Here is a 13,736-nt window from a genome sequence, read left to right as displayed (position 1 = left end):
TCTATAAAAAGAGATGGAGAACAAAACCATGCACAATAAAATGATGAACCAGAATTAGTTTGAATGTTTGGATGTATTATTTTATTATTTGCTTAATAAATAATAAGATTAAGATAAATAAAAAGGTTTGATATTACTGACAAATTGTTAAATGTGTATGACAAAACCAGTTGAGAATGACTTCAGGAACATTAGCTATGGCGAGTCAGGTAAATAGTCAGTAGTTGTTTACTTGGTGTGTGTGTGTGTGTGTGTGTGTGTGTGTGTGTGTGTGTGTGTGTGTGTGTGTGTGTGTGTGTGTGTGTGTGTGTGTGTGTGTGTGTGTGTGTGTGTGTGTGTGTGTGTGTGTGTGTGTGTGTGTTTAGTGTACAAGATGTGAGATTGACCTGTGAACATATGGCTGCAGCTAGTGGCTAATTGTGCTCTTCACTCTTCTCATGCTGATTAGCATTAAGAAGATTATAGCCTTTGGCCTTAAAGCTCTGCTTTTTCCTCTTGTTCAAACACATAGTGCCTTCAAATAGCAAAATGTTTTCTCTTTTCTTCGCACATGGTTGAAACAAAAAAGTTGAAGTTATTAGCAAAAAATTTTCTTTTATAGCATTCAAAAGTTTGGGGGGATTTTAAAACTTTATATACAGGTATAATGAGGCCGAGTTGGATAGTAATGAATTATATGCAATCCAGATTATGTAATCAGATTTCAAATATGAAGTAATTCTAAAAGCATTTAAAAAATACAATTACAGACTCATTTACTTTTAATAATAAGTCAATAAGTTTCTGATTCTTTGTGATCCTCTGCAGTTTTTTGGCAGTGAGTGGTTATAAGACATTGATATTCACTCTTAGGGTTTACTTAATGAAGCTGTGAATTCCATGTTTTTTTTTTTTTTTTTTTTTTGTAATTTAGCTATTTTCTAAATGCACTAAAATCTAAGTAAATATATTAAAATCATAATATTTTGTTTACTTTCAGCAAACACAACTTGCAAAGTATATTAGTGTTAGTATTTTAAAGTATTAACTGTTTAAACATTGCACTCTAAAAAAACTTTTGAGTGCTCATGTCTGTGACAAAGAATGTAATATCTTTAAATTCTTTCAGAGTATTTTGAGATTATCCTACTTTGATGTTTGATATGAAAAAGTAATGTAAATGTGATCCAAAAGATTACATTACCATAAATGTGTAATCTCAGAGATTATATTACTGACAAAAATGTCTTGTAATTGTAATCAGTTACTGATTACAAATAAAAAAATATAAATATACCCAGATCTATATATAATTCACCCAAAAACAAACATTTGCAGTTACTCACCCTCAGGCTATCTAAAAATAGGTTATTTCTTTTTCTGTAGAACATTAAAAAATTCTTTGTCTTTGGTGAACCATATTGTATTATCCCGCTCACTTTCATGTCAATAGCTACCATCACTTTGACTTTACAACGTTAAATTTAATTCCCAAACCTCCTGCTGATACATTGAAGTCTGAAATGCAGTGAAATGATTGGCTTATGTTCATTATTTACAGCTTGTGTTTCAAAAAGCGTCTTAAACATTTCTAAAACACATTATAAATAACATGATTTAAACATTGTTCTTGGGTTTCTGCGTCATTCAGAGAAAGATGGAGGTACAGTAGAAATGGAGCCCCTCAACAGTGATGATGGAACAGAAGAAGAGCAGAAAAAAGCCAAGATACCAAAGAAAGAAAAATCGGTCCTTCAAGGAAAGCTTACCAAACTAGCTGTGCAAATTGGAAAAGCGGGTAAAAAAACATTACCAAGATACAAATGTTCTTTTTTTTCAATTAATATGAGTTGCGTTGTTTAAAAAAGCTGTGTGTGTTTTTTTATGCCAGGACTCTTCATGTCGGCCATCACCGTCCTCATTCTTGTGGTGCTCTTTTTGGTGGACACTTTCTGGATCCAAGGGCTTCCATGGATCAAAGACTGCACTCCTATCTACATCCAGTTCTTTGTGAAGTTCTTTATTATCGGCGTCACTGTGTTGGTTGTTGCTGTGCCTGAAGGTTTACCTCTTGCCGTCACAATCTCATTGGCATATTCTGTGAAGGTTTGTGGTCTATGTTTCGCAGACGTCTTAAGACAAATATGAAAGTGTATGTACTGCAGTAAAATCGTCTGTGTTCTTCTCTGTAGAAAATGATGAAGGACAATAACCTGGTGAGACATCTGGACGCTTGTGAGACGATGGGCAATGCTACCGCCATTTGCTCGGATAAAACGGGCACCCTAACTATGAACAGGATGACAGTGGTTCAAGTGTTTATTGCAGGCAGACACTTCAAGAAGGTTCCAGAGCCCGATCTGATTCCTGGAAACATCATGAATCTGCTGGTCACAGGCATAGGCGTTAACTGTGCATACACTTCAAAAATCATGGTAAGAAACAAAATTGCTTGGTGATTGGTAAAAATTGCTTGGTGAGTGGTGGTTACTGTCACCTCAGCAGCCAGAGCTTTACATTAAAACACCTCAGTGTTATTTGCGGGAGAAATCTGTGGCAGTTTTTTCAGATCCCTCCTCCACCACAGCTCCACCTGTGTATAAATCTACTACGAGGTTACATCAATGTTGGATTATGTCGAGTTCAGACTGCATGATTTTAGCCCCGATTATGACTTGCGACAGGTTTTGAGAAATCGCTGACAAATGCCTTAAATCACAGGCAAAGTGGTGCTCATTCACATGAATAACAATCACACAGTATGAACTATCAAAGCCACGATCTCAGAGAACTGCAGATAAGTCGCTGAAACCCATGAGATATTTGGCATGCTAAAAATCTTAATCTGTCTGCGATTTAAATCATGTCGTGTTAAATGTGTTTTGACTGAAAATAACATCGGCGATTACCTACAGAGAGAGCAGCATCTACTACTATCGGTATCTGCAGGCCAGTGGGAGGTTGAGGGAGAAGCTAAAAGCGCTCCTTTTCAGTTTATTTGGACAAAAAAACTAGTGGAAATTTGACAGGAGCACCCGTGTCTGTTTTTGATGTATCATCTGAGCAATATCACAACAGGGTCGAAAAAGAAAAAAGTTCCCTTAAAACCCAGGTGAGCAAAATAAGTAATTATTCTACCCCACTAAAGACTCCTTTCTCATTATGTAGTTAATAGCGAAAGATAAACTATGTGACCTCACGCTGCTTCCATCTCACTTCTCGCATATGTTTGGTTGTGAGACGTAGTTTGGACAAAGTTGTCGGAGATTCTTTCTATTTTAAAGTCACGCAGTGTGAAACCCTCTGTCGCCGATCCATCTTGCTGTGTAAACAAAGCAGCAACGAAACACTACCCCAGATAGTCACACAGTATGAAAACATCTGTGACATGACTACTTTGAAAATCTTGCAGTCCGAACTCGGCATTAGTGTGATTTCAACAAGTAGGACATGTTCCTGGATCAACATCTATGTTGATACTGGAACAACATTCCAATCAGCCAATGATTTTTAATAGATAAGTTTACAGTTTGGGTTTACATTCAAGATAATGTGTTTCTGTATCATTGTTATCCATCTATTAATTCCCTCTGATTTTGAGATTAATTTACAGTTAGGGATGGGTTTAGGGGTAGGGATTAGGTATGGATTACATTTTTTAATTTTCATATGTTAATCCAAAATTGCATCCTAATTGGAAAACTCACAGGCACCACACCAATAATCAAAGAAGCAGCAGCGAAGCAGATCTATTCCGCCAAGACCAAACACATCAACATTGCCATATACATATCCATTACCATACTAAATCTCTCCAGATACAGAAATGTGCTTGCGTGTTAGTCCTCTATGTCTATCACATCTATAACATTCATTCATTGATTTTCTTTTTGGCTTAATGCCTTTATTAATCTGGGATCGCCACCGTGAAATGAACCGCCAACAGCAGCGGATGCCCTTTCAGCTGCAACCCAACACCAGGAAACACCCATACACTCTTGCATTCACACACATACACTGCAGCCAATTTAGCTTATATAGTTCCCTTATAGCATGTCTTTGCACTGTAGGGGAAACCGGAGCTTCCGGAGGAAACCCACATGTACACGGAAAGAACATGCAAACTCCACACAGAAATGCCAACTGACCGAGCCGAGACTCAAAGCAGTAATCTTCTTGCTGTGAGGTGCTCATGCTACCCATTGCGCCACCGTGCTGCCTACTAATATAATATAATATAATATAATATAATATAATATAATATAATATAATATAATATAATATAATATATTAGGTCGTTGGTTCGAGCCTCGGCTCAGTTGGCGTTTCTGTGTGGAGTTTGCATGTTCTTCCTGCGTTCGCGTGGGTTTCCATTCGGGTGCTCCAGTTTCCCCCACAGTCCAAAGACATGCAGTACAGGTGAATTGGGTAGGCTAAATTGTCCATAGTGTATGAGTGTGTGTGTGAATGTGTGTGTGGATGTTACCCAGAGATGGGTTGCGGCTGGAAGGGTATCCGCTTGCTGGATAAATTGGCGGTTCATTCCGCTGTGGCAATAGATTAATAATGGGACTAAGCCGACAAGAAAATGAATGAATGAATGAATGAATGAATGAATAATATAATATAATATAATATAATATAATATAATATAATATAATATAATATAATATAATATAATATAATATAATATAATATAATATAATATAATATAATATAATATAATATAATATAATATAAAGCTAAATTGATATTTTAGACTTTTGATCTTGTTTTGATGTTATTAATATCACTTAAGCTTTATCTTCAAGACTATAATTGGTTTCATGACTTTTCTAAATCCACATTTCTTTTCTTTCTAGTCTGCTGAAAAAGAGGGTGGCCTGCCCCGTCAAGTTGGGAACAAAACTGAATGTGCCTTGCTAGGTTTTGTCACTGATTTACGTAAGGATTACCAAGCCATTCGCTGTGAATATCCTGAGGAAAAACTGTACAAAGTGTACACCTTTAACTCAGTCAGGAAATCCATGAGTACAGTCCTGAAAAATTCTGATGGAAGTTACCGCATGTTTAGCAAGGGAGCTTCAGAAATCCTCCTAAAGAAGTAAGTAAGCATTTCATTATACACTATTTTGTTTTGTTGATGGTTTTATTAGCCGAGAAGTTAGAAGTTTTAGAAGTTTTAGTTATGTTTATTTTTGTTTAGTTTTATTTAGTTTAGAAGTTTTAATTATGAAAATATATATTTGTGTTCCCGAGTTTTGGTCCAGCTTTCCATAAAAAAATAGGCTACCATAGCCCATTAGAGATAGCCTAAACCATAGGCTATATGTACATTATAAAGCTACTTTCACAATATTTCTGTGAAATATCAGTAATAAAAATAGTGTAATCTGTTGTCCACTGTCAGTTTTGTCATGATGTGTGATAAAAGAGCTTATAAGATCTGTGCAAATAAACCTCCCTTCCACAGCCACAAGAAGTTAACTAGCCACTGACGCTATAGGTCTGTTAGTCTCCAATGCTGGAAATATTGGTCTGAATCTTGGACAAATTGTTATGAGTAGAACTGAAGGCTGTTACTTTAGTGGCTTGCTTGTTAGTATGCCTGTATCACATACTTTGAATCACACTTTGAGGACCCTATCATACACCTGGTGCAATAAGGTATGTCCACCATGGTTTAGATATGTCCACCTGTCGGGTTTTGGAGATGTATATGAGGCATATGAATAGGACGTGTGTTTGGATATAAATTTTTTGACCATACTTCATTAATATTGCTTATTTATTTGTTTGCTGGAAATTAGAACTGAATTTAGAAATAGTTTTGCAACAAATCTTTGCGTTTAACAAACAAAATTAAATATGTTGGCTAATAGAAGTCTTCAGTGGAGTGAGTTTCCACTGTTTCCTTACTGCACAAAAGTAAAGAAATAAAGTAAAGAGAAAAAGAAAGTAAAGAGGTTGAATGGAGGAGGCTCGTTCTTTATCCTCACTGCAGATGGTCTGTTGAACTGTTTTCTCACTAGTAAAGCATTTAGTTTTTTTCACTTATGAAGTCCGCTATGTAAACAGCAAATGCACCATGGCGTGACACAACTGACTCTTAAAGGAATTGTGAGAGAAGACTCTCATTAAGAGAATAAGCACAACCTTGTTAGACCATTCTCTAGCATGCAAAGCTTATTTTTTCATCCATAAAAGCAAAAAGTGGCCTCAGACACTCCCTTAATGCTTTTGTGCCATGCGCTTTAGACTTTGCACCTAGATCATGAAATTAAAGCCCTGAATGTAGTCTGTGATTGATTGTGTATAATGGCTCCAGATTCACCAGTCACTTTTCAGCCAAGCTGCTTTCTGTTGACCAGTGTGGCTAATTCAAATATTTTCCTGTAATAAATGAGGCATGAAAATGCTGCCCTTTGTTAGGAATTAAAAAAAACAATAAGTAATGTTGACACAAAACTTTACACAGTATTCATTCATTTAAATTCAAATAAAAGTCAAAACAAGAGGACACAGATAATATTGGCAATCTAATTAAAGAAGTGCAAATTAACACCAGCGTGCCTCCTGTATGCTTACGTCAAAACACAATAGAAGCCACACTAGTGTCACCTAGTGAATCACACTTCCTTACATCTGTATTATATTCATTTATAGGTCAAACATGTTTTACAGCTCAATGCAATTTTTATTTGGTGGGAGAAGGGCCAAAACGGTCACAAAGGTTGTCGACCACTGGTTTAGAATGAATAAAAATAGAAGAGTTCAAATAGATAGGACTATTCCAGCAAGTTCTGTTCTAATCTAATGTAATATTTCCCCAGATGCTGCAAAATCCTGACAAGCAATGGTGATGCCAAACATTTCAGACCCACTGATCGAGATGACATGGTGACACAGGTGATAGAGCCTATGGCCTCTGAGGGATTGAGGACCATCTGCCTTGCCTACAGGGACTTCCTTGTTTCGGATGGGGAGCCTGACTGGGATAATGAGGGTGATATCCTAACTGGACTGACCTGCATCTGTGTGGTGGGCATTGAGGATCCTGTAAGACCAGAGGTAATTGCTTACTTTCACTTACACTCCACGATTTGGTCAGTTACACGTATGTGTTGCTATGATGGAGATACTTGGATGGAAACACCAGATTGCATGGTGTTCTATTGAATATACTGTTCCTGTTTATTTATGCAGTCTAAACCACAGATACATGTGTGGAAACTTCTAAATCATATAGAGGACTTAATAAGCGGGAAAAGGTGAAATATTTTGACAAACTGACTTTAATTGGGTATGTTTAACTGCTTGATTTGGTATAACTTTTGGCAGTCTTTATTTACTCTATATGATTTGTTTTTATTAGTACTGGACTAAACAAGAGAATAAATGATCAAGTTTAGCAGCAAGATATGCTAGTTTAGTTTGGTGCAGTGGCTTTGTTTACGTTCGGCTCTTCATCATGGCCGAGTGATGCTGTGTCATGTGTAGAAAACACACTATACATTTGCCAGTAAAAACAAGGAAAAGACAAGCTCTAAATATCAATTTGCTTAACCAAGTTCCTATCACTGAAAAGCCTAAAGTGTGTTTTGATGTTTTACACATACTAGACAAAACAGGCATTTGTGTTTTTGCCATTTTCACTTGTTTGTTGTTCTGCCCCTCTCTCCTTTTTACTGTGAAACAACAGCCCAATTCAGTGCAGACAAATTAGGGACAAAAAAGGACTGCAAAATAATTCTTGATCTGTGTGTACAATGTATTTGTAGTTAAAAAAACATACGAAAGTATTCACGCGCTGAACTGATGATGCTAATTATGTCATACTATGAGCAAAAATACATATAAATCTAAATATACTTTGGGCATGATTCAGCATGTGTTTGTTGACACCTAATACCTGGCTGCTACAATCCCTACAGGTCCCTGATGCAATTAAAAAGTGTCAGCGAGCTGGGATAACTGTGCGGATGGTCACAGGGGATAATATTAACACTGCTCGAGCCATAGCAACAAAGTGTGGCATTCTCCATATCGGGGATGACTTCCTGTGCCTTGAAGGCAAAGAATTCAACAGGCGGATACGGAATGAACTAGGAGAGGTGAGGTTGTCAAAACATATCTTGATCAGTATTCGTTCAATTAAAGCAGTGCTTCTCAACCACTTTCCTTGAGCTCACTCTGGACTGCTCATTTCACATGTCGTCTAAGTCTCACAAAAGTTTTCAGGTCCTGGAGTCTGTGCAATAAGGTATATGCACAGCTAGTGTTTTTCAGCCAATGATAAACTTTCGGTGAAAGCTTAATATAGCTGTTTTCATTTTCCTAAGGTTCCTTTCACAGCATCAATGTTGTAATGTAATTACAATACATTCAGTTAAATAGATTTATGCATTCATTTAGTTGTTCAAGTGTCAAATGAAATAAAAGACTATCAGTACGAGCAGGCTAGTGCAAAAACTCCATTAAAAATACTGGGTAAAATAAATTGTCATATTTTAAAGACATGAGGGGGGAAAATGGAACTTAATTCATTGCTTCATGTCAGGGCTGAGACCCACTTCATATCGTGTATCTATTAGGGAGTGAAGATCTCAGATTTTGTGAAGAAATCAGACCTTAAACGTGGCAGTTTTATAATGACAAGACAGTTCACCAGAAGCGCTGAGGCAGGCTGGCTGAAATTAAAAGTCTGTGTGCACATACCCCATTGAGCTGAGGAATGAGGTATGTTTTTCCAAGGAGACATGTAAAACAAGAAGTGTTGCGGAGGTCCCCAGGTTATGGTTGAGGACCACTGAACTAAAGAGTTGATATTAAAGAACTTGTTATTTTATTTATTTATTTATTTATTTCAGATTGAGCAAGAACGATTGGACAAGGTTTGGCCCAAACTGCGGGTACTTGCAAGATCCTCTCCTACTGATAAGCATACGTTGGTTAAAGGTAATGAGTTTTAGACAGGACTGTTGTGGTGCATCTTTGTGGTACATACTGTATTGCTGTCTTACTGCATATGAGATGTTTTTCTTATCTCTTTAAGGTATAATCGATAGCACCGTCTTAGAACAGAGACAAGTAGTAGCTGTCACTGGAGATGGAACCAATGATGGTCCTGCGCTCAAAAAAGCTGATGTTGGCTTTGCGATGGTACGGCTTTACACCTATTGTACACCACCCTAATAAACAGAAGAAGTGCAAGAGCAGGTTTTAAAGTTCTGAACATGAAAAACCTAGCTTGAACAAAGTTATGAACAAAAAAAAAAAAAACCTTAACGTGAATCTTGGAAAATAATTACAAATGACACAAGCAAACATGCTCCTACAGGGCCCATGCTATGTTCTTGTGCTATTTGTTTTAGATTTCTATACATAATTAGTTTTCTTCTTCTGGGGAAACTTTTTATACATTTTGCCTGTTCGTTTGCATGACAAGAGTGTTTTTGACATTACAAATCATAAACACATGAAAATGAGTCTTTAAAACAATGATGTCATTGGTACATTTTTAGGGAGGTGTAGATTAAAGGCAAGCAAACAAACATACACAACAATGGCGGAATATGTAGTAGTGTTGTTGTTGCTAACACTTCATCAGCAAAGTGAGGATTTAGTTCACATTACAAACAACAGCGAGACACAATGATGCCTCAAATACAGTAGACAACAGGTACTGTTTACCAACAAGATGACTGCACAATATACTGGCCTTATATGTGTAACACAGGGCTTCATCATTTTTGATTGTTTTGTTTTTAAAACATTATCAAATAAATGTGACACCTTTTTTAATGCCAAGAAAACCTTTTCTGCTTTTTGCTACATTGTTATCCTGCAAACGTAGCAGAGTGTTAGGGCTAGTTTGGGTCTAGTGAGGGCCTCTTGGGGCTAGAATAGGGCTGCCCATGCAGGGCCAGTACCAAAGGGTCAACATTTTGCCAATGAGCAAACTCTCAGGGGCCCTGTATTTGCAGCCCTCAGGGGGCCCTTAGGCTAGCCCTAACGTCCTATTCACTTGGGTTTTTAGCATTAACGCTTGATGCAGGGCAAGTCTGAAGTTGGAGCTGATGTGATCATCATAGCTGCGTCAGCCAATGAAATTAGTCTGCAGTCAGCCACTGTCTGAGCTGAGTTATTTGCATAAAGCGATCTGATTGGCTGACTTTTCCGTTGATGCTTGAAAAGTCGAGAAATTCCTGACTTCTGCAGGGAGCAATGCCACTGAAGCAGCACTGACAGACCCATAATTTAGTTTGACGTCATCCATTTAAAGTGAATGGGAAGCGTTGACGCTGTCGCTCAGTGTGAATGGGGCATAAATGCACCAGCACAGGCTTGTTTACAGGGAAAATAATATTTCAGTTAGGAGAGCTAAATTGTTACTTTTAAGTAAATTAGCATAGTTCCTACTAAATTTTACTATGCGAAAATATCAGCTGTCAATTGTGAAAACCACATTAATTTTAAACAAAGATGATTTGAAACACAGAAGTCCCTTTTAAGCCTGCTTTCTTTTGTTCAACACTGGCAATTTGCATGTCTTGACTAACCAGTTGTGGTAAAATGACTAAATGCGCATACTAATAGGGTATATGCCGAGCTAGTGTGTTTCCCATACTGATAAACTTCCGGTTGACCTGTTATTGTGAATTTTTTCCCATTTTATACGGTTCCTTTTACAGCACGGATGTTGTAATGTAATTAAAATACATTCAGTTAAACAGACTTTGGAATTCATTTAGTTGTTCAAGTGTAAAACGAGACAAAAGGCTGTTTACTCGCACGCGCCCATCAGAATTGGCAGGCTAGCGCAGAAGCTCCATTGAATATACTGGGGTAAAATAAATGCTCATAATATAAAGACATGGCGGGGTGAATGTAATTTAATGCAGTGCTTCTTGTACAATCTGAGACCCACTTTATATCGGATATCGCTCAGCCAGTGGAGATCGCTGATTTTTAAAGAAAACTGACCTTAAATGTGCCGGTTTTTGCATTGGCATACAGTTGACTGGAAGCGCTTAACCCAGGTTATTGGCAAATTAAAAGTCCTATTAGCATGCTTCGGCATATACCCTATACCAGATGTAAAAAACTACTTACTAGTTTTATAAAAAAATTTAAATGTCAAAATTAAAATATCCAACATTTATGCTGAAATAATGCTAATACAATTTGATTCACAATCTGATTTTTTAGGGGATTGCAGGGACAGATGTTGCTAAAGAAGCATCAGACATCATCCTCACCGATGACAACTTCAGCAGCATCGTGAAAGCAGTAATGTGGGGGAGGAACGTTTACGACAGCATTTCGAAGTTCCTGCAATTTCAGTTGACAGTCAATGTGGTGGCTGTCATAGTGGCGTTTACCGGAGCCTGTATCACACAGGTCTGAATTCTACTTCTCTTTCTCCGCTCCATCTATTTTAGACCACTTATTCTTTGTCTATAACTTTTTTCTTTGTCCATCTCTTTACGCAGGACTCCCCTCTTAAAGCTGTACAGATGCTCTGGGTGAATTTAATCATGGACACATTTGCATCACTAGCTCTAGCAACAGAACCTCCCACTGAATCTTTACTGTTGCGCAAACCCTACGGTCGCAACAAGCCCCTTATTTCCCGCACCATGATGAAGAACATCCTTGGACATGCTGTATATCAGCTGACCATCATCTTCACACTACTGTTTGCAGGTGAGCTTTAACCCCAAGTAATCTTTAAGCATCCAATAAGAGTAAAATCAGCTAATATGTCTCTACCCTTCTCACAGGAGAGCAGATCTTTGATATTGACAGTGGCAGGAACGCTCCTCTTCACGCTCCTCCTTCAGAGCACTACACCGTTGTCTTTAACACTTTCGTGCTGATGCAGCTCTTCAATGAGATTAACGCTCGAAAGATCCATGGAGAGAGAAATGTTTTCGAGGGTATCTTCAATAACATAATCTTCTGCAGCATTTTATTTGGGACCTTTATTATCCAGGTATGTCACATTTTAACAACTATAGGACTGTACCAATGATCTGCAACATCTCTGAATGGTTTGGTTTTGTTTTTTAGTTTGTAATTGTGCAGTTTGGAGGGAAGCCATTTAGCTGTGTTGGTCTCTCCGTTGAGCAGTGGCTGTGGTGCGTTTTCCTTGGTTTTGGATCTCTTCTATGGGGACAGGTAGGTGTTGAAAATCTTAAGTGTCTCTGTTGTGCTATCTTAAAGTTTACCAGTTTAGGTTTAGAAGTCTCCTACAGTAGGTTTACATTTATCCCAGGTCAAAAAACATTTCATTTTCTTATAATATACATTGCAACATCAGATCTTTTCTCACAATGTTAGAAAATGTGAGAATCCATCTCTCTGAACTCCTAGCTTTTGAGTGTCTACTCTGCTCTGATTGGTTGGGTGCTCCAGAATTTCAGCCCCAAAGACTTATATACACAATGTTACATATTGTAATTGCTAAGTCCTCATCCTTTGGAACTGAAGTGGATTTGATTAAGCCAAGGGACATACCAAGCCAACGTCAAAGAACTAGCCATGGGCTAAACAAGTATGACAGCCAACTGAAACTAGAACAGGCATTCTGAGCCTGAATGAGAATTTGTACACTTCCATACCTGCAGGTGGCAGTAGTCTGCATTGTCATTTCGCAAAGGCAATCCGTAAATAATGCTGCACATATAAAAACAAACAAAGCAGAGTTTATGTAATACCACAGTGTTTGGTACTCATGCAAACATGTCTAATTGTCCATATCATTTGCAAATTAATTGGAAAAGCGATTAAACAACAGCTGGCTTTTTTGTGTTGACTTTTGACTTGGGTTTTCCCCTTCAGTTTTTGTCCTCATGATCTAATACAGGGGTTCCCAAACTTTTCAGCCCGCGACCCCCAAAATAACAATGCTAGTGACTCGCGACACCCAATATCCTCTGAGGTGGTTATAAATATAGAAACCTTGCATGCAATGACGCAGACACACCAATTAAATTTGTGTCAGTGCTTAAAATGTGCCAGAAAGTATAACCTGATGAAAATCAAAATGCATCTGACGCTATTGTTGCCTTTAATATAATGTAATTACCCCAGGGGTCGCAATCCAATAGAACTAGTAACTATAAGCTACTATAGTAACTATATGGTATATAGTAACTTTAAACTACTATTTTTATTTTCAGTATAGTTATGGATAAAATATGTTAATTCTTATGGTTTAATAAAAATAAATAGATTTTTGGAAATCACCAGGCGACCCCCCCTTCATTGTTCCGCGACCCCTCGGGGGGTCCCGACCCCCACTTTGAGAACCACTGATCTAATATGTAGCTGAATAGCCAATCAGAGTGCTCTCTCTCACCGACTGCTCCAACCTCAGCAAAATCAATTCTACAAGCTGAATTGGGGGAACTCCCGTTAATGTGAGCAGGACCAGAGTCGGCATGTGAAACAAACCAAACAAACTAGCCCACAAGATGCTTGTTGATGACCTGACGTTGCTCAGTGGCCGACCATTGAGTGGCTTGGTGTGTCTCGGCCCTTACATAACACAAAAACAACATCTCCTTGGCATGTTGAGAACACAAATCAACCTCAGTGATTGAGAGTCAAAGCAGATTTTGTTTGCAGGCAGCCAGAGAAGACTGTAGACTTCAGATTTGTTTGGCCCCAAACACACAATGTGTTTTTTTTTTTTTTTCAGTGAGATCTGCCTTTTAAAAATAGTTTTCTATTGGCAGCGAGCATTTTGT

At 37.8% G+C, this 13,736-nt stretch overlaps 1 protein-coding gene across 10 annotated transcripts in view; it reads left to right on the top strand.

Moving 5' to 3' along the window:
* Window positions 1–13,736, top strand: part of atp2b1b (ATPase plasma membrane Ca2+ transporting 1b) — a 55,276-nt gene that overhangs the window by 37,894 nt on the left and 3,646 nt on the right. For all 10 annotated transcript variants that reach the window (XM_073942128.1, XM_073942126.1, XM_073942127.1 and 7 more), the window contains 12 exon segments: window positions 1,631–1,777; window positions 1,871–2,085; window positions 2,172–2,414; window positions 4,842–5,083; window positions 6,813–7,050; window positions 7,914–8,093; window positions 8,850–8,937; window positions 9,035–9,141; window positions 11,191–11,382; window positions 11,475–11,688; window positions 11,766–11,977; window positions 12,055–12,162. In XM_073942128.1, the coding sequence (XP_073798229.1) occupies window positions 1,631–1,777; window positions 1,871–2,085; window positions 2,172–2,414; window positions 4,842–5,083; window positions 6,813–7,050; window positions 7,914–8,093; window positions 8,850–8,937; window positions 9,035–9,141; window positions 11,191–11,382; window positions 11,475–11,688; window positions 11,766–11,977; window positions 12,055–12,162 (2,186 nt within the window).

This window comes from Danio rerio, chromosome 25 (genome assembly GCF_049306965.1).
Source record: "Danio rerio strain Tuebingen ecotype United States chromosome 25, GRCz12tu, whole genome shotgun sequence".
Taxonomy (NCBI): domain Eukaryota; kingdom Metazoa; phylum Chordata; class Actinopteri; order Cypriniformes; family Danionidae; genus Danio; species Danio rerio.
This window is presented reverse-complemented; position numbering and strand designations above follow the sequence as displayed.